Source organism: Nestor notabilis, unplaced genomic scaffold (genome assembly GCF_000696875.1).
Source record: "Nestor notabilis isolate BGI_N333 unplaced genomic scaffold, ASM69687v1 scaffold33952, whole genome shotgun sequence".
Taxonomy (NCBI): domain Eukaryota; kingdom Metazoa; phylum Chordata; class Aves; order Psittaciformes; family Psittacidae; genus Nestor; species Nestor notabilis.
In genome coordinates, this window is record NW_009918415.1 from 1 (window position 1) to 27,037 (window position 27,037).

The 27,037-nt window shown below is 42.7% G+C and overlaps 2 protein-coding genes across 2 annotated transcripts; one reads left to right on the forward strand and one right to left on the reverse strand.

The window, feature by feature from the left end:
- Positions 1–46: 46 nt before the first annotated feature.
- On the forward strand, positions 47–19,241 carry KIF4A (kinesin family member 4A). The gene is made up of 30 exons (XM_010009697.1): positions 47–169; positions 279–393; positions 1,017–1,207; positions 1,485–1,577; positions 2,750–2,916; positions 3,164–3,258; positions 3,471–3,590; positions 4,626–4,801; positions 5,819–5,880; positions 6,554–6,689; positions 7,194–7,252; positions 7,459–7,564; positions 8,274–8,339; positions 8,645–8,830; positions 9,596–9,699; positions 10,005–10,149; positions 10,633–10,743; positions 11,458–11,541; positions 12,137–12,250; positions 12,495–12,650; positions 13,266–13,360; positions 13,753–13,882; positions 14,765–14,935; positions 15,158–15,265; positions 16,006–16,083; positions 16,179–16,280; positions 16,944–17,105; positions 17,495–17,614; positions 18,314–18,436; positions 19,056–19,241. The coding sequence occupies exons 1-30, from the start codon at positions 47–49 to the stop codon at positions 19,239–19,241; spliced, it is 3,684 nt and encodes a 1,227-aa protein (XP_010007999.1).
- A 5,164-nt stretch (positions 19,242–24,405) lies between these two features.
- LOC104399141 (transcription initiation factor TFIID subunit 9-like) lies at positions 24,406–26,676 on the reverse strand (the record flags this gene model as incomplete). The annotated part of the gene is made up of 5 exons (XM_010009698.1): positions 24,406–24,572; positions 24,799–24,912; positions 25,484–25,565; positions 26,331–26,465; positions 26,540–26,676. Coding segments are annotated over 5 exons (635 nt in total), but the record flags the coding sequence as incomplete, so codon positions are not given.
- Between the last annotated feature and the right edge of the window lie 361 nt (positions 26,677–27,037).

Here is a 27,037-nt window from a genome sequence, read left to right on the forward strand (position 1 = left end):
CTTAACGCGGCTCCGCTCCCCCGCAGGGCGGCCGCGGTGCCTGAAAATGGTGAGGGAAGATGCGAAGGTGATCCCGGTGCGCGTGGCGCTGCGTTGCCGCCCCTTGGTGCCAAAGGAGACCAGCGAAGGGTGCCAGACATGCCTGTCCTTCGTGCCGGGGGAGCCGCAAGTAAGGGAGCCCGCGTTCTGCTTCGGGTCCGGCGGGGCCTGCCTCCCTCAGGGTGCTACTGGGGCCACGTAGTGAGCGTGGTCCGTATGTCTGTCTGTGTGCTCCGCAGGTGGTCGTAGGTAATGATAAGTCGTTCACGTATGACTACGTGTTTGACCCTTCTGTTGAGCAAGAGGAGGTCTTCAACACAGCTGTGTCCCCTCTCATACGAGGCATCTTCAAAGGTGTGTGTTAACTGAGCTTATGAATCATAGAATACCAGGTTGGAAGGCACCTCAAGGATCATCTGGTCCAACCTTTAAACTCTGCTTAAAATTACTGGGGGTTTTGGTAGGCTCAGCTGTGGAAGAAGGTGCTGTTTAATTCTCCCTTCTGACTCATTTTTCTTTATTCTTCTCAGAAAATTAAATCCTGTGCTAACCAGATAGTTCACCCTTTTGTGCTGAATCTTGCCTTTATACAATCTGTTGCGCTCCACAGAATGATCTCTGTGTGTTCTTTAGGTCGTTTTGTTTCCTGATGCTGTTTCTGTAAGGCAAGAGGATTTTATCAGGAATAATACAATGAGCTGATAAGCATCTCCTACCAGGAGCTGTTAGTGATGGTACTGCAGAACTGGGATGACAGAGAACTTACACTGTGTTTCTGTGACTAGCTCTAATATAGCCTCAACAAAGAATTGGAATAACAATTTTATCTGTCTTTATGTTGCTAACTGTGATCTGTGCAATAAGCTTGTGTAAACTGACAGCAAGGACCAGTGCTTTTCCCAGGATGCAGCTTTGTTCGTCAAAGCTTCTTCTGGTTCCCATTTGACTGTCTGATCTGGGTATCCTTTGTTCCCCAGGATACAATGCCACTGTCTTAGCCTATGGACAGACAGGATCTGGGAAAACGTACTCTATGGGAGGTACCTACACTGCCAGTCAAGAGGATGAGCCCAGTGTGGGAGTCATCCCGCGGGTAATCAAGCTGCTATTTAAGGAGAAGGAGCAAAGGCAGGATTGGGAATTTGTCCTCAAAGTTTCTTATCTAGAGGTAAAAGTTGTCTTGATTTTCAAACCATTCTGAAGTTATGAATTGAAGATAAAGTGAGCTTTAATGAGTCCATCTCCTTCAAGTAGTAGATATTTATTAAATTAAACCCAAAGACTACATAAGGTCTTGTCAGGAAGTGGATTCTGAGTCTTTGGTGTCTTTCTGTAAAGGTAAAATGAATAGAATGTAATGCAAAATTAGCCATGATTTCAGCATAACTGTATGTCTGTCTTCACGCAAGGCTGCTAACTCTGAACTGCTGCTCTCATGTTTTCAGATCTACAATGAGGATATTCTAGACCTTCTGTGTCCATCAAGAGAACGGCCTTCTCAAATCAGCATACGGGAAGACCCAAAAGAAGGCATAAAGGTCTGTTGCCCTGTTAGATGGGACACATACAGAGTGATACAGCAGGAGATGAATGTTTTGGTGAATCAACTACCTGACTCCTTAAGCACTGCTTTGTATTAGTGTGTGTGAAATCATCACAACTACTCATTTCTCTCAAAATTGAGCTGTTGATGATCCTTAAGTTTATTCTGGTAACATCAATAGGGGAAAGCACTCACGACAAAGCCACTTCCAAGTTTTATTCTGACTTCTTTTGAAGGCTGATTTAGGTGAATATCTGAGAACATGCTTTGGTCCTTCACCAAGTTCCAAACCCTTGCAATTGCACTCTTCCTTTTGGCAGAACTAGTGTACAACAAAAGGATCCTGAGAGGAAACTATTTCACTGCCAAAGTTATTTGTTTTGTACAGGTGTGTATTTACAGTGCAGATAAGCCTTGTGCTACTGCTTGTTTTGTGTACTCATTTTGTAGCTGAACTTCCACTGTGCTTCATTCACACCATTTCAGTTTGCAGTGGTGGGTAGGTTGTCAGCTGTCATACACACAGCTTAGGTGTCATGTTGCTTTGATCCATTAATGTCTTTGTTACATGTAGTCCTATGCTGCTTGTTGTCATGTCTAAAGTACTGTGGTGCCACTCATCCATGTGTTAGTAGCAGCATTGTGATCCAGGGAGACAGGCCCTTTAGGGAAAGCGCAAACTTGCCAAGGAGTATGACCAGTCCCCACTATGCAGTCCTCTCTGTCTCTAATACCTGCCTCCCCTCCACTCTATTCATACAAGTTGCCCCCCCTATCAGCCAGATTTCCGCTTCCTGTGCCTGTGACTGGCACAGCTTTCAGCTTCCAGCTTGGCCAGGAATATCTGAAGGCAGCTCTGGATTTCTCCACAGAATACTGAGGAGCCCAACTGGCTCTCAAGCAGGCACAGAGGAACTTGGTGTGTGTATGTATGTAGGAGTATAATGGAGAGATAATATAACTTAACATTACTCATACGAAGTTCAGAGCAAATTTTTGCTGGGACCATCCATACCAAGCCTCTGGCTTGAAATGAGACTGATTATTGTGAATGCATATTTACACAGGGAATTCACTTTGGTACAGTGTAAGACAGGATAGATTTTCTGATGGAAGTCAGGATGAAGAGGAAAAAGAGGATAACTAATGCTTTCTTTCTGAATACAGATTGTAGGGTTAACAGAAAGAAATGTCACAAGTGCCCAAGAGATGGTATTCTGCCTAGAGCAAGGGAACAATTCCAGGACGGTGGCTTCCACAGCAATGAATTCTCAGTCTTCACGGTCCCATGCCATCTTCACCATTTGCATTGACCAGAAGAAGAAAAGTGACAAGTAAGTGTGATCACACAGCCACTCCTAGCAGTTGTTGGGTGTCACACTTACTCAGCATTCCGTATTCCTGTCATTCTTTCTTGATCCTGGATGAACTCAGCTGAGCTTGAGGCAGTTCCTTTACTTGGCTGTCTCTGATACGAAGTATGTTTCTCAGCCCGGTAGTTCAACTATAGTAACCACCAGACTGCTTCTTTCCTAACTGCATGTTTACTTGAGAGAGTAAAATAGTTTATTTCTGCCACAGGAACAGCAGTTTTCACTCCAAGCTACATCTGGTTGATCTTGCTGGCTCTGAGAGACAAAAGAAGACCAAGGCTGAGGGAGACAGACTAAAAGAAGGTCTGTAGGAAAAGGACTGGTATAGCTTGGGTTTCTTATCACTTCTGAGTTAATAAAAAAGCAAAGCAGATCTTTTAGTTAACACTTTAACTTTTTAACACAGTTTTTAAACTTTCCTGATATTTTTATTTTTTTTTTTTTAATAAGGACAGGAAATGAACAGTTCCCAGTTATTGAGACATCTCTGCTCACTGTCATCTGTTCGTATGCAGGTATCAACATAAACAGAGGTCTCCTCTGCCTGGGAAATGTAATTAGTGCTCTTGGTGATGAAAATAAAAAGGGGGGTTTTGTCCCCTACAGAGACTCAAAGTTAACAAGATTGCTGCAAGGTAAGAGACAGATGATGATAAAGCCTAAATCTACATGTGCATTTTAAATAACAAAGTAGCAAAAAAACTCAACAGCCACAAAACGACAGCTCAAAGCAGTGACTGCTGCTGATAGAGGGGTTGTATTTAGTGGTTTAGTTCCACTTCTTGCTGAAGTTGGGCCTGTTCTGTACTCTTGATTTTTAGGTTGCAGATACGTTGAGATGGACACATTTGAGTCCAACTGTTTTGCAGTTCCTATGTGATAGAAGGAAACTGGACAAAGCGTATTTATATTTTTTTTTGGTGGGGAGAAGAAAGATGAGAAGCTATGTCTGGAAGCAGAGATCTATTATTATACCCTAATTATAGCTACTTACTGGAGAATATTGCAACCAGAATGAAGGTCAAGCTGCCTGTGCCTTCACTGTGTTCATCATGTTTTGTTTTCTTAGTCTGTCTGGTCCTTGTGGTGCTTATTTTTCAGTAGTTGTGATGGGCTTTTAATACATTTTACCTAAATTAACCTTTAATATAGGCATAGCTACAGTAATGCAATTTACTGGAGTTTTTTTCTTGTAGTTAAATAATTTAGTACAAAAGGTTAGGCTTTTCAGTATTTTCCTTGTCTGGAACTATCTAATAAAAAGAAACTGAATTGGACAGAGCTGGATGTGGGACACTTTTCTTCTGATCCTAAGTTTTAAGTAGCCAATATATGTTAGTCTAAAACAAAAGGATAAAATGCCATACAACTTGATGAGTTGAACAAATATATTCTTGGCCAATAATTCTTTAAATTGGAAGATAGTGTGAATTCTGATGTCTGGATATCCATAGAGGTCTTGAGTATTATTGTGTGGGAGAAGTGAGAAGGAAACCTGAAAGAACTATGCCAGAAATAGCATACAGAAATTGCAGCAATTACAGAAATTACTTAACAGGACAACAATATTACTGGAACTTCTGATGTGAAATAATTGGGGCTTAGGGCTGAGACAACTCTGGGACTCGGGCTTTTGAAATAAGCCGATTATGCCTTATTTTCCTTCTCAGATTCTCTGGGTGGAAACAGCCACACTCTCATGATTGCCTGTGTAAGCCCAGCGGATTCCAATCTAGAAGAAACTCTGAATACTCTGCGTTATGCTGACAGAGCAAGAAAAATAAAAAATAAACCAATTATCAACCTGGATCCCCAGGCAGCTGAGTTGCATCAACTAAAGCAGCAGGTACTGTGTGCTGCTTTGTGTGAGAAGAGTACATCTACCCTTTTGGTACTAAGGCCGTTAAAGAGTAAGCAAAGACACAGGATGTCTAGTTACACAAAATAAGCAAAAACTACTTAGTGTGTGTTTCTCTGTCTCTTGAGATGGCCACGTAGGTGCCATATACATGAATATTTCTTGTAATTCCCTAGCAAGTATTCAATGCCACAGAAAAATGATAGCGTTAGAGTGATTTACATTTCCCTTCCACTGAACAAATCATTGCCTGCCCATTAGGCTACAGGTGAAATGAGAAATGCATTGGCGGTTGCCTTGCTGACATCACCTGCCTATGTCCAGCACAGAGCAGGAAGTGGGGAGTATTCCTATGTGGTTGGCTACAGAGGGAAATAGGTTGCATAAACTGGAATTGGCTAAACCCAAAGCCAGAAGTGCCCAAGGGCTTGTCTACCAATAAGAGTTAACCAGGCTTGCTGTGTTTACTTAACACTACGCATATGATAGTCTCTTATGCTACCTCTCCAGAGAAAAACTCAGTATTCTAGTTCCACAATGGATCAAGGGAGTTGTTTTGCTTTGCATAGGCCTGTTCGCCAGAGCTGAGTGAATGTTTATTAGCATACTATAAATTCAAATCACATATTCAGGTAGCTTAGAACTGCAAGTGCTCTGAATATCTCATATGAAAAATAGCAGCAGAGCATTGGTTCAGCAAAGCGGGAGACCTGTGCTTTAGATTAATTAGGTCCCTGATGCTCCACACAGCATGTCAGCTTTCTGTGTGTGACTTACCATGCTCTGATCTGATCATTCCTGATGAAGATAAAGTAGCTCTTCTTTTTAGGAGTAAATTACTTAAAATACTTAGCAACATGATTCCTTCCCGCAGGCCATTGCCTGTAAAAGGACAGTTGTGAAGCAGGTGACTTGTATTAAGACTCAGGATCTTAACAGTGTTCCTTCAATCATCTAGTTCCTATATGGAGAGTTTTACAAGTAGTAATTGTTTTATTTTTCTAGGTTCAACAGCTACAGGTGTTACTACTGCAAGCCCATGGAGGGACCCTCCCAGTGTATATCAAGTAAGATTTGTATACTAATGCTCAGTGTTCTGATGGCCATCACACACCAGCAAAGGCTCTAGATCATCTTTACTCTAGGCAGTGCTGCAGAGTGAGGGTAGTGCAAATAGTTGCGTTCTTAATAGGTTCTGGGCAATCTTTTTTTTTTCTCTCTCTTTTTGTCATGTTTACTGAAATTCCATGCATGTGTGGGTCTCATAGTTTTGTAGCAATCCCCTTAAGATTGCAAAAACCAGTTGTAGGAAACATGAGGAGCTAGGCAATGTCTCCTAACTGTCTGTTTCTCAGACCCATCTTATGTCTCTTTTCTTCCTCTCCTCTCTACCTCTAATTGTAGGGCACCTCCATCTCCATTGTTCTTAAAAGCACAAAATGCAAGATTGTGTAGGTGTTTGTTGTCTTCTGAGGATGTTCCAAAACCCAAGAACATTATGTTTACACACTGATCAAACAGCATTCCTCTTTCAAAAAGCTGTTTTCTTCTCTTTCAAATGTCTGCTTTTGGAATGCTGTATTACTTAAATTTTTTAAATTTGACTTCCTCCAGTGATTTCTGTTTCTCTGCTACAATAAATAATTGTAAGTTATTTAGGAAACTTGGAGGTGATTTCAGTGCTATCACAAACCACTTTCAAAGTCATGTTCACAAGCAAACTGGTCCTTCATATTTCAGTAGCATGGCACCTTCCGAGAATCTTCAGTCCCTGATGGAGAGGAACCAATCACTAATGGAGGAGAATCAAAAGCTGAGCCAAGGGTTGAGTGAGGCTGCTGGCCAGACAGCACAGATGTTGGAGAGGATCATTCTGGTAAGGTTCAGTTACCTAAGAAAAACTTTCAAGTTGCAAGACTTCCCCTTTTAGCCCAAGATTAATCAACAGCAGCTCCAGTATTAATGGCATATTAGGGACCTCTCTCTTTAATGTACCTTTCAAATTCATTTAAAATCTGTAGCCATCAGTCAGAACCAAAAGTCTTCCAGAGCCAGTCAGAGCCTAGAGATCTGTTGACTTCAGTGGGGGAAAGACCTGAATATTTCGGCTTTTCTGTTCCTTTAATATTTTAAATACCAGCACTTGCACATGTGCTCTCTCTTCCCCACCCCATTCTGCTTTTTGATTCACTACAATGTATTTTTCCTGTGAAAAAGGGTGTTAAGTCTAAACAAACTGGTGGCAATGATCATGCAAGATTTTTCAGTACGTTGATTTGCCACAAACTGACAACATACCTTTTGCTACAAAAAAATTGGCTATTTTCTGACTTCTTATTTTGCTATTCCTACAATTCAGTATAATTCTTACTTCTGTTAGACAGAACAAGAAAATGAGAAGATGAATGCCAAACTAGAACAACTTCATCAACATGCTGTGTAAGTCTGTTTCCACACCCTACTTAGGCTGAGGAAATGTCTTTCAGCATTAAGTATTTTTGTTGGGATAAAGCGGATACACTCAGTTTGTGTTTGTTCATCCAGAACTCATTTGTACATTGTGGGGAAAGTTGTTCCTTATTGGTTTGTGTGACACAAACATGCTATGTAATACTCATGGACTTATTCCCATGTCTATGTTGCAGATGCAAGCTTGATCTCCAGAAGCTGGTAGAGAATGTAGAAGATGAGGAACTGAAAGAAAATGTTGAGGTGATTCGTAATCTGCAGCAAGTTTTGGCTCAGTTGCAGGTAAGACTGAATCCAGGGTAAGAAGAGTGTGTGCCAAGTGAGTTTACTAGCAAAACCGAGGGTTCTTTTGCTCATCCAGTGAGCAGTGGATTCTGCTGTGCAGAAACCTTGTTTAAGGAGTCCAGGAACGAAAGTATTAAATGACTTTTGATGTCCACTTCAAGACAAGCTGTCTTGCTGTGCTTTTAATGCTGCAGAAAGGCGACTTGTGATTGAGTGGCTGCACGTGGTGGTGAGGGGGGAAAGAAGAGACTCCATAAAAGAATCTGACGGTGGGAGATCATCATGGATTTGCAATCCAAAAGGTGGAAGGAGAGTTATGGATTTGCTAGCTTTAATGAGCAACAGAAATCGTAGGGGCTCAAAATTGTTAAATAGAAGCTGCCTGATCTCTGTTTAATCGAGGATCTTCTCTGTTGTCCCTTGCCAGATGTTCCCCCTGTTCCCTGACTCCTTACTTTTGTGAGGAGCTGTATGCCAATGCTGGAGTTGAGGGAAGACTAGATAGAATGGCTTGTCCAGTTAGTCTAGGAGGAGTATGCTCGCTTTGCTAGAGGAGGAAGACAATGTCATCCTCTTTCCAGGGATAGCTTTCTAGACAGAGGAGAATAACATTATGCTTTGTCATAATAGGCCAACAGACTGTTATTAGCTTCCATTTACTTCACCTTTCACTCTTAACCAAAATTATTTTCTCTGTCATATACAGAGTGAAAATGCTGCCAGAGCAGAAGCTGCTGCAGAGGTGGCAAACTCTGGACAGGATGCTACAGCTGTAAGTGAGGGGAGTCCAGCAGTGCAGACATTACCAGGGGCATATTTTTATCCCCTCATCTCTCCTATCTGTGTCCTAGCCCTAGTTTTCTAATCCAGATGTTTGGGAAATAACATGTCACTTTTGTATGTGCTGCCTTTTTAAGCTCTTATTTGCTCAATATGTTAAAGATCCATAACCTATTCTTATTTTTGAGTATTTTTTTTTTTTTAATGTAAAACATGAATTTGAAGTGTTCTGCAGAACCTGTGATCACATAGGTGGATTGGATTGGCCTCTCCTACTTATTGCTGTGTCTCCTTCAGGAAGCAGAAATGGGCCACAATACCAAGAGATCCTCAGACGACTTCACCACTCAACACGCCCTCCGTCAAGCACAGATGTCCAAAGAGCTGCTTGAATTGGATAAAGTCCTGGCTCTGAAAGAGGCACTTGCCAAAAAAATGACACAGAACGATAGTCAGCTGGAGCCCATTCAGTCCCAATACCAGGTAAGCTCTTTTGAGATAGTTCCGGTAAGGATATGTTCAGATTATTTTTTCACCAATTAATGCAGTCACTCCATGCTGAGGAGGGAAAGGAGGAGACGATCTGTCCTTTCATGAGCATGTTCTTACTGGATCTGTTTCTTTCAGCTGGGTCACTGCCCTCTTGGGCATAGTGGGGCATTAACTACAGGTGTCAGCAGAAAAGTGGGGGATCGTCATGCCCAGCTACCTACAAATAGCTCTACCACCAGAAGACAATTTTTTCCCTGAACTCGTAGAATCATAGAATAGTTAGGGTTGGAAAGGATCATCTAGTTCCAACTCCCCTGCCATGGGCAGGGACACCTCACATTAAACCATGTCACCCAAGACTCCATCCAGCCTGGCCTTGAACTGTTGGCCACTAGCTGTTCTAGGTGAAACGGGCTTCTCTGCTTTTTACTTGGAGGTTTGCTTGGCCAAACCAAGCAAAATGCAAGTACTTTGTTGTTAACTCTTACAGTACAGCCAGATGATCTGTTCACTAGCTGTGCTGTCTCTGAAATTATTCAATCATAACTTTAGTTTGTCACAGTGGTTCTGTAGACTGACTAAGATCTCAGTGTATGGCAAACTGGCCATTTTGACACTCGTACTGCTTTTAGACAAGGTGGTTTACGGCCTGTTGGAAAGGAATGTGGTTTCTTAATGCCTCTTGTTGTAAAGCTTTGTCTTGGAGTGTAGTTTCAAAGTTTTTATTTGGAGGCTTACTATTCTTGTTCTTTCTAGACTAATATCAAGGATCTGGAATTTGAGGTCAGCAGTTTGCAAAAAGAAAAGGAGGAGCTGATCCTTGCTCTGCATATGGCAAAGAAGGATGTCAACCAAGCCAAGTAAGAGTGACTATGAGAGCTGTGTGGTGCTGGCTTATAGTGCTGAAAATTGTGTTAATGTGCCTGTGAAAACTCGTTGTCTTGCACATCTGGTACTTGTAAAAGCTCTTATGTTGATGCAGATGCATCCCTTTAACATGGCATGTGAGTTGTATGAACTGCAGAAAAGCCTGATAGTGGGTTTTCATCAGTGGGAAGGATAATGGCTTCATTTTTCTTAAAGTGTCTCTAAAGTTGGAGAGTACTTGTTTGAGAGTAACAGATTGGGTGAAGGAGCCTGTTTGTAAAGTGTGACTTCTTTGCAGACTTAGTGAACGGCGTCGGAAAAGACTTCAGGAGTTGGAAGGACAAATTAATGAGCTGAAGAAAAAGCTGAATGAGCAGTCAAAGCTCTTAAAGCTGAAGGAATCTACAGAACGTACTGTCTCCAAGCTGAACCAAGAGATTAGGGTAACTAACCTTAGCATGCAGTTCTCAGGCTTGCTCTAGTGTAGATAAAGCAACTTCTGGACAGAAGGCACTCACTTTCTGTTTTGTTAGACTGAGAATACTGGGATTTGTAAGATTCCTTTGGTTACGTGACCACAATTGCTGATGTAATAGAATAGGCAGGTGGCTAGTGAGACTTGGAGGAATAAAAGAAGTCCTAAATGTCTTCTGGCTGTTCTGATAATTTATTGGCTCAGTCAAATCAGTTGGCTTGACTTTGATCTCCTTTTATATACTGTGCATGTGTTAGCCTTCCCTTTATGCCTTAAATGCATTCTTGGGTTTAGCACTTTGAGAGTGTCCTTAGGCAAGTACTCTGGGTGGGCAGCACACTAATATTTCCCATCTGCCACTCCCCACCCCTCACAGACATGTTAAGGGAATGTAGTTTGAAACAACCCAGGATGCAAGTGCTGGACAATTCCAGCCCCTTCTATTTTTCAGGAAATGAAAAACCAAAGGGTACAGCTGATGCGCCAAATGAAAGAGGATGCTGAGAAATTCAGGCAGTGGAAACAACAGAAGGACAAGGAAGTGATCCAGCTGAAAGAATTGGTGAGCAAACAATAAGCCCCTAAACTGTACCTCCCTCTGAAGAGTGAAACAAATTATTAAAGTGTTTGCTGCAAGGCTTTGCTTAACTAGCAAGCATCTGAAAAACATCTGGGAAATTCTTTGAAGATGGTGTTAGTTCATATGGTTGCCACCTTTCACCAGTTGTCATAAATGGACTCACTTGTGTCTGGATATCTTAAAGCTACCAACCCAGTTGTCATGATTCAGCTCTAAAGCAGAAGGCAAAAATATTTAATATTTTTAAGCATGTGAAGTTCTAGGGCTTGGCCACAGAATGGAAGGTGTATTTAAACTTTCAAAGGAATACTGAATCTGCAGGTAAACAGAATTGTTAATGAAATCCAGCTGCAAACATGTACCTCTTGAGTTCTGGCCTCACAGGAATTCTTACTGTAACAAGTTTGCTTTGGGATGTGAAGTCTTAAACTTGTTCATAGTCTCTTACAGCTCTTACACTCCTAAACCTTTTTAATGGAAGATGTGAAGGCCCTTCTAGTCACTTTAAGCCTAACAGTCACTTGTTCTTAAAGGCACTACGTGTCTTAGGCTTGTAATGCTCAGTGAAGTCATTATGAAACACTTGCATTGTGGAACAGCAAATTTAATTATTCTGTTCCAAGAATTGTGAATCTGGCCATAGGTATTAATGTGAGGGGTGATTTTTCCATCTGTCTTAGCATTATTTCCCTGCAGGATCGCAAGAGACAATATGAGCTTCTGAAGCTAGAACGAGATTTCCAGAAGCAGGCTAATGTACTTCGGCGCAAAACAGAAGAGGTAAGGAGCCCATATCTGCTAGAAATTGCCAGCCAACTTCTAAAGGTCTGCAAAGTGTGGTTGGAGGTTATAATAGAATATGCAGAAACTTCCTCAAAGCAGTTTGAAAGTCTGGAAATAGGCGCTTTTCTCTCTGTAGAAAATGACTCTGCTTCTGTCTGTAGCCTTTGAGGGATTCAAGTTAAATCTGCTTCTTAAAGGCTGAATTACCTGTTGAACATCAGGCTTCTGTAGCAAATCTGTTTCAGACACCCAAGCTAGAAAGTGTAAAATGAGCTTGGGTGGTGGACATGCTAGATTGCAAAAATCTGTCAGGATAGCCATAAGGAAGAAGCACATCTTGAAACCACCATTTTGGAGGCTTTCTGCTACCTTTAGGCCTAGAAACAGATCCTATTTAAACTGGGAATCTTGGCAAAGGAAATAGAGTCAAACACTCAAGTCACTTAATTCCAAAGGTGCTCTGGTCTTACTAACCTTATGCTCTCTTTTACTGTCTCAGTGTCTGGCTTGCATTGTGCATACACCGTGTTTTCATCCATTGGAGATTAAGTGAAGTACCTACTGTTCAGCTCTTGTGTAAAATGTTTTACAGGCAGCAGCTGCTAACAAGCGTCTAAAGGATGCTCTGCAGAAACAACGGGAGGCTGCAGATAAGCGGAAGGAAAGTCAAAATCGTGGAATGGAAGGAGTTGCTGCACGAGTAAAAGTGGGTCACAAGATGTTGTGCATTGCAACAATGAGTAGACTTAACTTTGTGAACTCGGCAGCTGCTGCTAGGGTGGATGGCTGGAGAGCAGAGGGGAGGAACATGGGGGAACATGTTAAGGGAGGCAATATGATTATTCAGTTTATCTGTGAAAGCATTTCAGAGAGGGGTTCAGTCCTGAAATTGAGACTACAGTGAACTGCTATAGTGGGTTTTGGGGTTTGGTGGGGTTCTTTTCTTCCAGAGCTGGCTTGCAAATGAAGTAGAGGTTCTCATTAGTACTGAAGAGGCTCGACGGCACCTTGCAGACCTTCTGGAGGACAGAAAGATCTTGGCTCAGGAGATTCTTCAGCTTAAAACGAAGAAAGAGGCTGGGGAAAACCCACCTCTAAAGCTCCGGGTAAGAGAGGAGGAAATGCCGTTTTGCCTGCCTCACACCTACCTCTCTCTGGCTGTTCAGCAAATACTGTCACTTACTCTGATTCACTCCTGTTTGACCTTTTACCTTGGGTGGTAGGGATGGAGACGGTTACCTCTCTGGACAAAAGCATTTAATCTTGTTACTGTCCTCTGGCATATCAGGGAATAGAGATGCTGAAATAACTTTTTTCTTAATGCAATAAATGTGATGGGTGTGAGTGGGTCACACCCAAAGCTAGAAAGTGTAAAATGGGCTTGAGTGGTGGACATGATAGATTGCAAAAAATCTTTCAAGATGGCTGTACAGAAGAAACACATCTTGAAACCATCATTTTGGAGGCTTTCTGCTACCTTTAGGCCCAGAAACAGATTTTGTTCAAACTGGGAATCTCAGCAAAGGAAATAAAGTCGGGTGGGTCACACCCCTTAATCAAAAACTCTGCAGAGGAGCAATGTAATTTAAGCTATGGAAAGATACTTGAGGCTTTTATAATGGTATGGCTTCTCTTTGCTGAAATGTCTGTAAATGAAAGCCCAATCTTGTGTGTATTTTTTCACCTGTTGCTCACTTCCGTCCATTGCTGTAATTCTTTAGAGACGCACCTACTCCATCGCAGATTTGCAGGCATCAGAGACGGACCTTTCCATAGCAAAGCAGATAGAAAGCCTGGAAACTGAGATGGGGCTCAGGTGAGGCAGTACAACAAAGCTGATTTGCATGGCCTTGCCCCCATTTTTGGAGTGGTTGTTTTTCCTCTTCTCTTTCTATAACACTTCTGTGAAACAGAAGAGAAAGTAAAATAACTTCTACGCTGACAGTAAAAGCGCTAAGACCATGTGGTTCTCCTGGCTTGAATATTTCCAGAATGTGGGGTTGTGAGGACACTACTCAGAAATTAGGATTGCTTTTTCTTTCTGTTTGTGAGCATCTCTGTATGAGGGAAACACTGCACTTTATTAAACAGACAAAATTTTAAACTGAACTATTTTTTTCTAATATTCTCATAACAGTAATTTTAGCCCAGTCACTAGCCCAGTTTTTCTTCTGTTTTGTAACCTCAAATACATGTGTTCTTCCAAAGGAGTGCCCAGATAGCTGATCTGCAGCAGAAACTCTTGGATGCAGACAATGGAGATCGTGCAAAACAGTGTTGGGACAATATTGCAACAATTCTAGAAGCTAAATGTGCTTTGAAGTATCTCCTTGGAGAGGTAAATTCTGAATCATCCTATTTTAATCACTAAAAACAAAGGCTGTAAGTCTGCTTAGCGAGAGATGAAAGGAAGTGACTAATAAGCTGACAGCAGGTATGAACTCAAGTGAAGCGCTCCTCTACTGGATGAGATTTATTTCCCCCACAACTTCTGATTAAAATATTCTCCTGTACTGTAGATCAGTTTAGGGAGTGAAAATTCAAAACACAGGGAAGAGGGAAATGGAGTAGATACAGTCCTGGAGATACTGGCTAATGCTGTACTTACAAAAACAAGATTTGCATGGGTATAGTAAAAGGGAAGAGATAAATTTCAAAAATGGAAGCGAAAAAAAAAGTAGTACCTAAAATTACTTCTTGAACAAGTAGGCAATCTGCAGGGATAGAAGGGGAATGCTCTGGCGTCAGAGCAGAAGCCATGGAATGGATGTTGAGTTGAGAGAAGCCTGAACAAGAACTGGGGGTAGGGGCAAGTAGGAACTGAGCTAATGTGTGATTAAGGAAAGAGCAACTGAATGACAGAATCATACATCAGTCCCTGGTGCTTGGAAATGAAAGGAAAACATTTAAGGAGCTAATATGGAAGAACATTCTTTCTTGAGGTCCTCCCAGTACTCAGATTGAAGTGCTGCAGGAGATTAATCTACAGCTGTTAACAAGACTTCCTGCTGTTTTGCTCCTCCATGCCAGTTGTCACATATCTAGTTCTGAACCTCTCGTCTAATCTCCTTATTGCTGATGGCCAGTCCAGTTCTTAGGGTGTCTAGAAGTAACAGAAATGCTTTGCTTCTAGACTGCAGCATGTCTGTCCCAACAGGCACTAAGAAACATGGAACTGGAACTCACTGACCCAATCAATCATCTTGCTTCTGTCTTTCAGCTGGTCTCCTCAAAAGTGCAAGAAAGCAAGTTGGAGAGTAGCTTTCAGCAGTGCAAAGCCAGCTATTCAGACATACAAAAGAAGCTGACTGAAGAGCAAAACCACATAGCAGAGATGGAGACTGAGTTCCAAAATCAGCTTTTGCTGCAGGAACAACACCACCAGGAAAAGGTAAAACAAAGTGATAGAAATCTTGAGAGCTCCTGTGTCTTGGGACTGATTCCTAAATGGGCTCAGTGACAAAGGCAAAAGGGATGTGCTGAAAATCTCTTGCTGTATGTCTGATGAAGATTTGCTAGACTTTTGCAGATAATTAAGGCCTTTGCCTGGGCTGCCAGATATCTCTTTAGGAATTCATGCCTGTTTGTCTCTACCCTATTAACATGCTTTTAGGTTCTGTACCTGCTTAGCCAATTTCAGCAAAAAGAAGCAGCAGAGAAGAAATTGGAAGATTCACTAAATGAGCAGGAGAAACAGCTACAAGAGCGACTTAGATTCCAGGTAGAGTGTCTGGATGTGACTTGGGGAGGCTGTGCTTATTGCCTGCTACTTGGAATAGTAGCTTTAGAGTAAGGAAGGTGAAGAAGGACCGAGAGTATTTCCATTTGTAGCTAAGGTTGCTCAGCTCAGTTGGCTGCAGGGGCCAGTTGCTATACAGGTTTGAATAAGCCTGTGGATTTTATGTCTTACGTATCTTCTTCCATTAAATAAATGTAAATGCAGTGTTGAGGCCCATCACAATCTGACCAGCTCATGTAAACATTCATGCTCAGAACACCTTTAGTTATGACATTCAACATACTATTGTTAATCCTTTGCTGAGCATATTTCCACTGTGCTGTGAAATGGAAGAAGTTTAGCTTGATCATATAAATATTTTACATGCTGCACCTTTTCTTGTCCCTAAAAGAATTAAGTGGTGTACCAAACTCTTGTGGAAGGGTGTGTTCACCTGTATTAAAGCAAAATCAGTCCTAGGTGTACCTAATTTGGAGGTAAGCCTTAGAAACAGAGAGAATTTTAGGTAGTAAATGGTCACTCTGAAAGGATCAACCTCTTTCCATATTGGTGGTGTTTCACCTAAACAAGGCAGTAGCACTAATAATTTTCCTGATCTCCTGATGGAGAATACAAACAACCCCCTCTGGTGTTGCAGAAAAGATTGAAACAAAAAAATCTGTCCCAGACTTGTGCCACCTCCTCCATGTAAGCCTACAGATTTCATCTTGTCTTGCAAACAGGAAGAAGAGCTGGAGAAAATGAGGGAGCTATGCGAGAAGAACCAAGAACTTCTGCACGAAAACGACACTCTTAAACAGGTAGAGATCCATACAGATGTATCTCATAAAAGCTTCCTGGCAGTTGGGTTAATGTATTTTGCAAACCTTTTGCTAACTTTTGTCCCTCTTAACAGAAACTGCTGCTCCTCCAAGTTGCCAGTGGACAGAAGCTCCATCGCATTCGGCAAATGCCATCAGAGTCCCCAGATTCTTCTTTTGATTACATTCCACCCAAAGTAAAGAAAGATGTTGTGATACCATTTTCATGCTTGTATTGTACCTGAGTTCTCTTCAAAAGTTAACGTTGGCTATTAACAGTCTCAGTTTCAGTTTCTTTCTCCCAAGTTGCTTTTTACATGGCATCTTGTTCTGCTTATTGAAGTTGGCCTTGTCTGTAATTCGGACAGTCCTTAAGGCTCCTGGTTTCAGAATACTCTGAAACTGGCTTACATAAGTGTTTTCAATCTTAAAAAAAAAAAAAAAAAAAAAAGGAAAAAAGGCAAACAAAAATCCAAACTTGTTTTCTCAATTTAAGTATGTCTCACTCTGTATGTCCCTTTGTAATCCAGGTGTGTTTTCTCTTTCTCTGTAGTATTTCCAGTCTCTGAATCATTACCTTGCATAAAGGCCAAATCTTAGTGCTGGGAGGAATAAATGATTTAAAACTTTATTTTATCAAGACTGTGACACAAATTATTAAATTTCCACGGATTTATTAATTATAGCATTGAATTTTTAATCCTGACAATCTGATATTCTCTCCTCCCTCTAACCCTTCAGTCTTCCTGGCTGGCTGAGAGGAATGGGTTGTGGTGACGGGACTCCAAAGTGCCTTAATAAAACGTAAACCCACTGTTATTTTTTTCTGAGGCCTCAATGCTTGTAATTTCTGTGTGTAGCCAAAGACTCGCCGGCAGACAACAGCAAAACCCCGTGCACCAACCCCAGAAATGGATGTGGAAGAGCTGTTCTCTGAGTCAGGGGAGTCCGGAGCAGAGATGAACGATGCAGACTGGATTCCAGTAAAAGCAGTCAAAGGAACAAAGAAGAACACAATGGGGGTAAGATCCAGTTACCTTTGACTTGTTGCCTATGAAGGAATCCCTGGCCTGTATCCCTAGGATTTAGAAAGAACAAAAGTTTGCCTATGGTCAGTGACACCTTCCTAAATAGTTTTTCATTGGACAAGTTTTCTTCCACCATGGGACACACATGTTCTGTCCAGGTGCCTGTGGCTGAACTGGCCTGTATGTTTCAGACAGGAGCAAAATAGTTAACCCTTATAGCAGCTTTTTTCCTTCATGAAGCCTGTTTTATTGGAGAGGGGGAAAGGATGGCCTGTCATAATATCCCCACATACTGCTCCCACTGTGGTGTACTGCACTGGCAATCTAGAAGCAGTCTATAAACCACCAAAGCTCTTTCTACACAGAACTCTTCTCTCACTCAGTGCTCCTGCAAGGGCCGGTGTGGAAACAGGCAGTGTGGCTGCAGGAAGCAGAAGGTGGGCTGCACCGAAGGCTGTAGCTGTGACTCTGCCAAATGCAGAAACAGAGACTCTGGCTTTCCGGTGAGTAGTGCTGCGTTTGCACCCACACTGAACAATGTTTCAGCAAAGCTGGATGAAGGGGTAAGTGCTTATGCTGTTAGTATACATGTACAGTTTGCCAAGGTAAAGCATATGCACCTCGCTGAAACATCTGTAAATGTCACTAATTCAGTGTTGCCCTGTGCTAACTGAGCCCAAAGCTTTCCACTGCATTGAAGATGGACATCTGGGAGATGTCCCATAGATTTACCTACCACCAATTGTCAGCCATGAATGTGAGGACAAACAGTTCAGGTTTTTCTTTTGCACTTGGTAGATAAAAGTTGTATCTTTGGCTTCAGATGGCACAAATGCTTAACTCATTTTCAGGTTATTTTTGTTAAAGAATGGAAAGGGGTAATTTGGGGTGGGGGTTGTAGCATCAGGAAGGTTCAAGAGCAACTGATGTTCATTGGAATTCTTACTAAAAATGTCTGCCTTACTCTTTTTGAGTGCCTTAGTCTTTCTGAGATTTGAAGCAGATGTCTCCCATAGTATTTCTTTAATTATTGACTATTTTATGAAGGCAGTTGCCTGGCAGAGGCATCTGGCACCCTGGATTATGAATTACTTCACAACTGGAGAGAAGGGGGCTTAGGGACCCCTGGTATTTCTTCAGGTGTTGGTGGGGAAGGGAGGGATGGATGTTGTAAAAGTGCTTCAAAATAGTATTGCCCTCAGGATGCTGCGCAGTGTGAGGACCGAGGAAGGGACTCTGAAGGTTCCTTCAAACTTGAAGACCCCACTGAAGTGACTGTGGGAGAGACCTTCTTTCAGCCTGTGTGCGTCACACCAGCCACCAAGGTACTGCCTAAAGGTGTAAGGGCGAGGAGGGGCTCTAAATGTGTGTGCTTGTTGTTTATGGCTACTGACGGATCTGTAAGGAAAAAAACAAACAAACAGGATGATAGACTGGTGCTAGAAAATTCTGACCAGACTGCAGCTGTCAAGTCAGCTTGTGTTTGTTTTGAGTCCGCTGCATTCTTTTCATACTAAAATTTTGCCACACAGGCTTACCATGCTTTCCTGCTGTGCCTTCCAGCAATGAGAGTCTGGTATTGGCAGAGCTCATAGGACACAATCACATCTAAGTCCAAACTTATTGTTCTTAAGCCACTGTGTACAGTGAACAATAAGTGTACAGTGGCTTAAGTCACTGTGTACTCTGACTTGGCAGCTGTAATTTCACTTCAGCTAAACAAATTCACATACCCCAGACATGCCCTCTGCACACTACTCCAAATGCTGTCTTCCTGCTCAGTCCATGAATTTGTCTTTAGAATTTTGACTTATAGAGAAATAAAACAACTCCTGATGTTAGCCTGGCAACTTCAGTATGTTCTGTCTCCAAGCTCCAGTACAAGCTGGCTGGCTTCTTCAAGGCACTGACCCACTCAACTTCCTTTCTTTTCCTTTCTGATAGGTCCTAAAAGACATCACAGACCAAGATGTGTTCCTGAAGAAGTCCAGCACTGCTGCTTCCCTGCTCATGAGAGATGAGGAGTCCCAAGAGAACCAGATCCCACTTGTGAAGAGGAAGAAGAGAATGCTGAGTAGCAACACCAGCTTCTTCTCAGGTTGCACCCCTATCAAGGAGGAGTTCAACTGATGAGCCCACAGGTTGCCCCATGACTGGCCTGGACTGTGCTCCTTCAGACCACGTCACTGGTGACTTTAAAAAGTGGGGTCTCTTAGGGGGTAGCAGAAGCCTGATGACTGTCCTGCAGGTCAGCAAGGGAGTCCATCAGCAAGGTCCCTAGTTCTTGTTAAATTGTGTCCAGTTCTTTGTGAATATTTGTATGTGTGGCTCTGGAATTTCTGCGGTGAATGGAGCTGATTTAATCTGGGTCCCTCATCTATCCTGAGCTGTGAACATGTTGGGTACAGTTTAATCCGTAATCTTGAAAGAACTTTGCCTTTGCACTGGAAATCTGGGTCCTGTCCTCTAATCCAGCACGAAGGACTGTCCCAGGCTGCTGGAGGTGCTGTCTGTAGTCTTAACCTAGAGAGCAGAGTGGAAACAGTGTTTTTTTTACCTTTGGGGCACTGTCATTCTTCAGTGAAGTTAGAACCTTGCTCTAGCCAGCTGTGAATATTGTAGTGATTTTAACTTGGGTATGTAACTGTAATAAAGTAACTACTAAAACCCCCTGACTTCTAATTTTACATTATTATATATGATGAATGATTTTACATGACTGTATGCAGTGACCCACCCAGGCCAGGGTTAATTGCAGGGATCTCCGCTTCCACTTGCTCTGTTGTTGTCCCTTAAGCCTCAGTCCCGGTCTTTTTCCTACCCAAAGCAGTCAGTCCCAGCAGGGTACTGCTGCTTTCCTTCCCTCTCCTTGCTACTAAGTCCTAACTTTTGAGTCACAGCGTGAAGAAGTGGCAAATGTAATTGTTTTGTGTTTTTCCTTTCAGTGGTAGCAATGATAACCCAGACCTGTGCTTTTGACTTGCACACAGATGCCATCCCTGAGCTGCAAGAGCCCTCTCTGTTTATTGTGGGCTGGGTGCAATATTAATTGGTAGGTGGCTTCCAGCCCTGTGCAAGCTGGGCAGGCTTTGCTGCACAGGAGCTGTTCAGACAGGCCTTTAATAAACATCAAAGTGTATCTGGATGGTTTCCCCTAGTACAAAATGAAAGAGCAATGTCACCTTCCCTTTCTTACAAGTTCATTCCTCCTATGAGGAGTGGTGGGAGCAGTTGGAGCAGGAGCAGAGTTTGTGCTGTACTCTGCAATGTGCTCACTGATAAAACTGTGCTTGGAGCTCGGTGCTTGCCTGGGAGAACTTGACCTAATGAAAGGACATCCATCCATCCATCCATCCCACACACCTGCCCCTCCTTTATGAGGGCTTAGGAAGGGTGAGTAAGGAACTGTGAGGTATTTGAAGAACAAAGACACAACATAAAGGCAACAAATCCTTGTGTGGTGACACACGAGGTGTAAATGCCTGTGGTTTAAGAAAACTTGTCCTATGCCAGAGGGGTTTGTGAAACAACATCTGTGTGGCTGAGGAGGGGCAGGGGCAGTGGCCATGGTGGCAGGTCTCACCTTTCCCAAATGCTGCTGGCTGGCTGGCTGGAAGGCACCAGTCTTGGAAGGGGATGAGTTTTGTGGACCCGAACCTTAGTCCCAGCCCCTTGTGGGTTCCTGTCTGGGTGCTGGTTCAGTAAGGGTTGGCACTTCCCCCAGTGGGGCAGGGAGGCAGTGTGGATGGCTCCCCCCATCCCCAGGCCAGGGATGGGCCTGGCCAGCCAAGCTGTGCCAAGCCATACTGAGCTATGTTGAACCATATTAAGCTGTCAAGCCATGCTGAACCATGTCAAGCTGTGCCAAGCCATGCCAAACTGAGCCAAGCAGTCCTGAGCTGTGCTGAGCCGTGTCACTCTGTGCCAAGCCATGCCAAGCTGTGTTGAGCTGTGCCATGCTTCAGCCAGACAGAGCAAGCATGGAGCTGTGTGGGACCCCTGGAGCACACATTGTGTCATGCCAACTCCTGGTGCCACAGGAAATGCTCAGGGCTTAAACTGGGATGAGCAGCTTCATTTTGTGTCCAGAGTCCAACAGCTGCTGACAAGCTGCCCTGGGGGAAGCAAGGGGGTAATCCGAATGGCTCAGACAGCATTCCCCTGCCAGTTATACGGTAAATATAACTTATTTTTAAACTATATGTATGTGTACCTGTGTGGGGCTTTGTGCAGCAGATGTATGTAACGCTGTGTGTCACTGTGTGAACAAAAAAGTGTGTCCACGTGTGAGAATCTAGATTTATTTATACACATATTAGTGTGAGAATATACATTTATAGATTAATTATTAGACTATTACATATATAAAATAATAGGTGACTGTGAGTGTTTGTTGTGGAGGATATGTCTATATTCTATATATACATAATCTATGACATAAAAAGTTATATGGTTTAGTTATATAAAGGGCTGTCATACTGTGTGTATAGGGACAGTCGAAACATGGAATCACAGATTCAGGCTGAAAAAAGAACCTAAAGATTGTCGAGTCCAACTGATGTGTTTTAATATCTATACACGCAAACATGCAAATAAAAATATGATATAGATAAGCTATATGATATATGAGCATTATATAAAACAGTGTTAGGCGTTCTCTATTACATTATATGTTTATAATGTGTTGCATATCGAATGGGAGCCGTGTGTGTGGGAAGACTACAAATAAATATGCATTTATGCCTAAAAGTATAAAACGAGCAGGTGGCTATGTGAGAGCAAGAGTGAATGTGTGTGTGGTGGATCGTAAGTACTTAGAGAGGTGGTAGACTCTATTTTTTTGTAGCCGTATATGTTACACTATTACAATATGGACACACGTGTGCGCGTGATGCACTACATACAGGTTTTACCCGCGTACTTTACATACTATAGTGTAGGTATAACAAAAGAGGGTGTCTGCAATTGTACAGAGTACAACCATACACCTGGACATAAAAGGAGACTGTGCAAGGGTGTGTGGGGTTTATACATATATGTGTTATATAATGGTCTAATATACATGTGTATGATGTAATATGTAACAGTATGTAATAACCTGATTATATATTATATAATACAAAGATGAACAATAGACTACATGACACATAAAATATAACAAATGGCATATGTAAGAAAATGCTATATATTGCTTTGTTATAGGCTATATACATTCTTTACTGTGAGGGTGCTGAGGCACTGGAACAGGTTGCCCAAAGAAGTGGTAAATGCTCCATCCCTGGCAGTGTTCAAGGCCAGGTTGAACAGAGCCTTGGGCGACATGGTCTAGGGTGAGGTGTCCCTGCCCATGGCAGGGGGGGTGGAACTAGATGATCTTAAGGTCCTTTCCAACCCCTTCTATGATTATACTTATATATAAAAATGGAAGAGTGCCTGAGGCTGTGTGTACATATATAGAGTATAAATCCCTGTGTATATAGGTGTGTAAACTAAACCTACATGAGTATGTACGTCCAAATACAGATGTATATTATTCTCAAAAGTGGGAGCAGGCGTGTGAGAGAGGATATTACACAGTTTTATTTATACATATATCCATTTGCTAGTATCTATGTAAGAATAGTGTCTGTGAGACTGTGGATGTGTAGAAATATAAAAAAAAATACATATTGCCTATTATATAGCATGTTATATGCTGTATATGTTATATAGATGTATAAAAAGGGTGTCTGGGACTGTATAAATACATAATACATAGAATATAGAAAAGAGTAAGTGCATGAATGTGTGTATAAAAGTGTATCCATTAATCTGTAGTGTACATCAAGGCGGGGCTGAGTGTGTTTGTCTGCACCAGTAACTACTGTGGAGTGTCTCTCTGTACAGACACAGTAGTCTCTACACGCTGTCCGTACGAATTAATAGCTTACCAGGGAGAGTGTGTAACACAATTACATGTTTGTCTGTGTGTACATGCGTCTGTCTGCGTCAGTGTGTCTCTGAGCATGTCTCTGTGTGCCTGTGTACCCCCCTACCCCAGCACCCACATTTCCTTCCTCCTGTACTGCCCAAGCTCCCAGTTTCTTCACCCCAGACACTGCCCTTCCCCTCAGATGCTGCCTGTGCACTCCTCCTCTCTGTGAAAAGTGACTTTTATTCATCCTTTTGCCAGACGAAATCCACTGGAATTAACCAAGTGAGCACAGATGGAGAGCTCCTGCAGCTGGAGCCAGCCCATGGCACATCAAGTGACACCAGTCACCTGAAAAAAGTGTCAGGAAGACACTCGTGTATCACTTCAAAAGCCAGTGTCTTCAATCACTTGGCACCCTTCAATGGCCTCTGTAGGAAGCAGTGGCTAAGCCAGAACCTCTGCAAGAGCTCTTAAAGCTGCAGACATGCAGCACAGCAGACTCGGGCTGCTGGTCCACAACAAAAGCACCTGCAGGTACCTGGGGCTTTGTATCAGCCCCTCAGAGCCAAGCTCAGACACACCACCCTCCACCAAGTTCCCCCATGCCACAGTTCACTCCACACACATACACACGCACAACGAAGCTCTTATCTTTTGAAATAAGCCAAGAACAAATCTTTGCTGTGTTTTCCTTTCGTCTAACTCAGAGCTGTGAGTACTGGTGGAGGTGTTGAGGTAAACAGAAGCTGCGAATTAACTGGTATGAGGGGGTCAGCCTAGGCAATTTTCTCCCAAAAACCCCTCCTCTTCCTTCTGTCTGCATTTCTATTGTTAAGAGATAATATTTGCACTCACTGAACTGCACACACAGAACAGTGCATGGGACTAACACTACCTAGAAGCAGCAAATGTATTCAGTGGACCAAAAAACCAAAAAGGCTGATACACTGTTCCAGCTATGTCCCATCTCTTTGAGTCTCCCAGGGCTGGTTTTGACATTATTTGGAAGGAATCTCTATGTTACACCATCCAGAGTTTTCTAAAAACTAATTTTACTTGGCACAGGACAGTACTACAGCACAGGGCTCCCTGGATTCAGAGACACGGACACGTCCATTAGAATAAGGCGACAGAAGAGGCACAGAGACTGTTCTCCCATGTGACAGGAACCAGTGCTCACCATCGCTGCTGAGATCCACGGGCCACAAGACAGAAGTCACTTTCCCATCTTGCCACAGGCAAAGAGCTCTCACTCCACACCCACTGTACATTAACAGAGTATTTACACATTCTCACACTGCTTAAGAAGAACTCTTGGCAAAAAACCTCATTAGACTCAATGTGAATCAGTGATGACAGGAAGGGGACCGGGCAGTCTCCTCACAAGTTATCATAGTCATCATCATCTTCATGCTTCCTTTTCAAGGGGTTCGATTCATTAGATGCATTCTGTGATGACACCATATTTGTAGTAATAAGAATGTTCTTTGGTCCAATTAACGAAGGATTAATTAGAACATTCTGAACTGTTGGAGTAGTTGGTGTGGCTGTGAAAAGAGAAATGAAGCCATTCGATTAAAAGCTTGAAAAAGATGACAGTGGATTTTCCCACACAGAAATAGAACTTGCAACCTGATGAAGCAGCGTGTTACTAGAACATTCAGGGCTGCAAGAATAGAGAGGATGGGAAAATGCTAGCAAGAAGAATGCTCAAAAAGAAGAATGCTCAAAAAGAAGACCAAAAAGCGCTGCTGGTTTCTGCTTGTGTTTTACCTGACTTGACTGTGGCCTGGGAAGAGGGGATCTGCACGGTGAACCTCTGCCCCGTCAGCGACACTGGAGTGCCCACTTTGGTTGAGACAGACACGGCCTGTGCTGAAGGTGTACCTGCAGTTCAAACAACGTGGTCAAGAGATCAATTTAAAAGAAATATACTTGAACATCTGAATTCGCTTTCAAAGTGGAACCTGTCACTTCCAATGCAGCGGAACACACCAATACTGGGTCGATAGGAGTCAGGTTTTCAGGCAGAACTGTGCATTCAGTCAAGGCTTAGAAAATTTTAGGCTACAAACACACACCAACACATAAGTGCATGTGCTCAGTCATAAGTTTCGTAAACCTTTTAAAAATGGATTTTATTTGGTGTTATTTGTGTTATGCTTACAGTGAGGAGAAAACCCTCAAACTTCAGTAAGCTTCTTGAATAATCTCTTTCCATATCAAAGTTACCACAAATACAGGAATAAATGTACAGAACATCAGTAATGCAAATATGCACCAAAGATGACGGTAATCTTTTTGAAATTAACTGTATTTTCCTGGTGTTGTCAAGCAATACTAAGTTCAGGTGGCACCCAATGTTCTCTCAGAGGTTGAAAGTTCATTTAAATTATTTCTCACTATTTTTTGCCTTCATGAAATCAATGTGGGAAACCTCAACTGAGGTGTTTCATACCTAAAGTAGGAGTGCTGGGCCTGCTGCTCACAGCACCAACACTCAGGCGAGGGACTGTTATTCTGCCTGCAGAGGAAGAGACCTGTTGAGAGAGAACATTCAGGTTAGCTCCTATTAGAAACCAACAGTTCTTGAGGTGGAAAGAAGAAATGGTTCTTCCTACAAAACCCTGGGGTGCCCATTTCACAGCACCAACACACAAGCTATAGGCCCATGCAGAGGTTCTCAAGCTCTGCATGGTGTGAACGTCACTGGTGCAAGCGGGAGAGCTCCTGGCATTTAGTTGCAGGATGAGCACCATGGGTCAGTCAGGTTTGCGTCTACCAGAAAAGTAGCTAGAACATTTTAATCAATAATTATATTACTCCACTCTACATCAAGGCACATCCCATGTCAACATCTGGAGCCTTAAGATCAACTTTTAAAACTTTATTTAAAACAGGGGAAATAAATAAATATGAAATCCTACACACCAAGACCCTCAGTGTTTTCCAGCCAGTCATGTGAATCTTTCCCCCCTAAAGCAGAAACAGCTGAGGTGCAAGTACAAAATACCCCTTAATAGCTATCCTAAAGCCTTATTTTTGCCTTTTATGATCTGATATGCAACCTGACAATTTTAACACTAAAAAATTCACAGGCACGTTTGATAACACACTTTTTGCCTTTGAAACTAACCAGCAGTAATAGTGGCAAATTCCTAGAGCTAAAGACTGCTGACCTTGTGTCAAACGCACTTCTGATGTGCACAGATTGGGTTTTCCCACACCTATCCCAAAACGGGGCAGAAAACTAATTCCAACAATGATCCTGACAGTGTGAATCCTTCCCCACGCAAAGTCTGTACCTTCTTCTGCAATGACTTCAGCCGGTAGTTGGGAGCGGTCAGGCAGTATCTGTCAGGTGGGAGCCTGGGTCCAGAATAAGGCTTTATCAGCGGCAGCGGCGTCTGATTTTTCTGCCTTGCAATATCTAACAAGAACTGGAGAGACACAGTCACATTCCCACCTGGAGCCCTTGATCATGTTCTGTTCTCACCGATGCAGCTTTACTTACGTCTCGCGGAGGTGGAGATGTGAAGGACTGGTCTGTTCGACACTGGATCGCCAACCTCACGTCATCCGCATCGACGCTGGATTTCTTTGCGTGGCTCGAGTAGATCTTTGCATCTTCCAGTATAGTTGTAACATACCCTTTGAAAACCAGAATCTCTCATTAAGGATGGGTTAAAACAAGGAAATCTCCCCCCGCCCGATCCCACTCAGCTGTCACCAAAAACAACACTTCCTGACACCACCACTGTCTACCTGGATTTCAGTTTGGTTTCCCACAGCCTCCTCCTACAGGGAACAAACTTCCCAGGGAAGTGTTAAGATTTGGCTGGACAAGGTGCTGGGCCATTTTGTCTAGGTCATATAAAGCTTTTGGTATACAGGCTTTGCCTATAAATCCTTGGGGCCCATTCCAACTTTCCGTGATCCTATGATTCCTCCGGGATTATTTGTAAAGCCTGGCAAGGAAACCCCCCACGAAACACTTCCCTCCTCCTCCACC

Bases quoted from the DNA above. Each gene is read 5' to 3' on its own strand.
- KIF4A (XM_010009697.1), top strand. From the start codon at position 47: ATGGTGAGGGAAGATGCGAAGGTGATCCCGGTGCGCGTGGCGCTGCGT. The intron at 17,106-17,494 runs GTAAGATCCAGT...TCTCTCACTCAG, and splicing joins CAAAGAAGAACACAATGGGG to TGCTCCTGCAAGGGCCGGTG. The intron at 17,615-18,313 runs GTGAGTAGTGCT...TATTGCCCTCAG, and splicing joins ACAGAGACTCTGGCTTTCCG to GATGCTGCGCAGTGTGAGGA.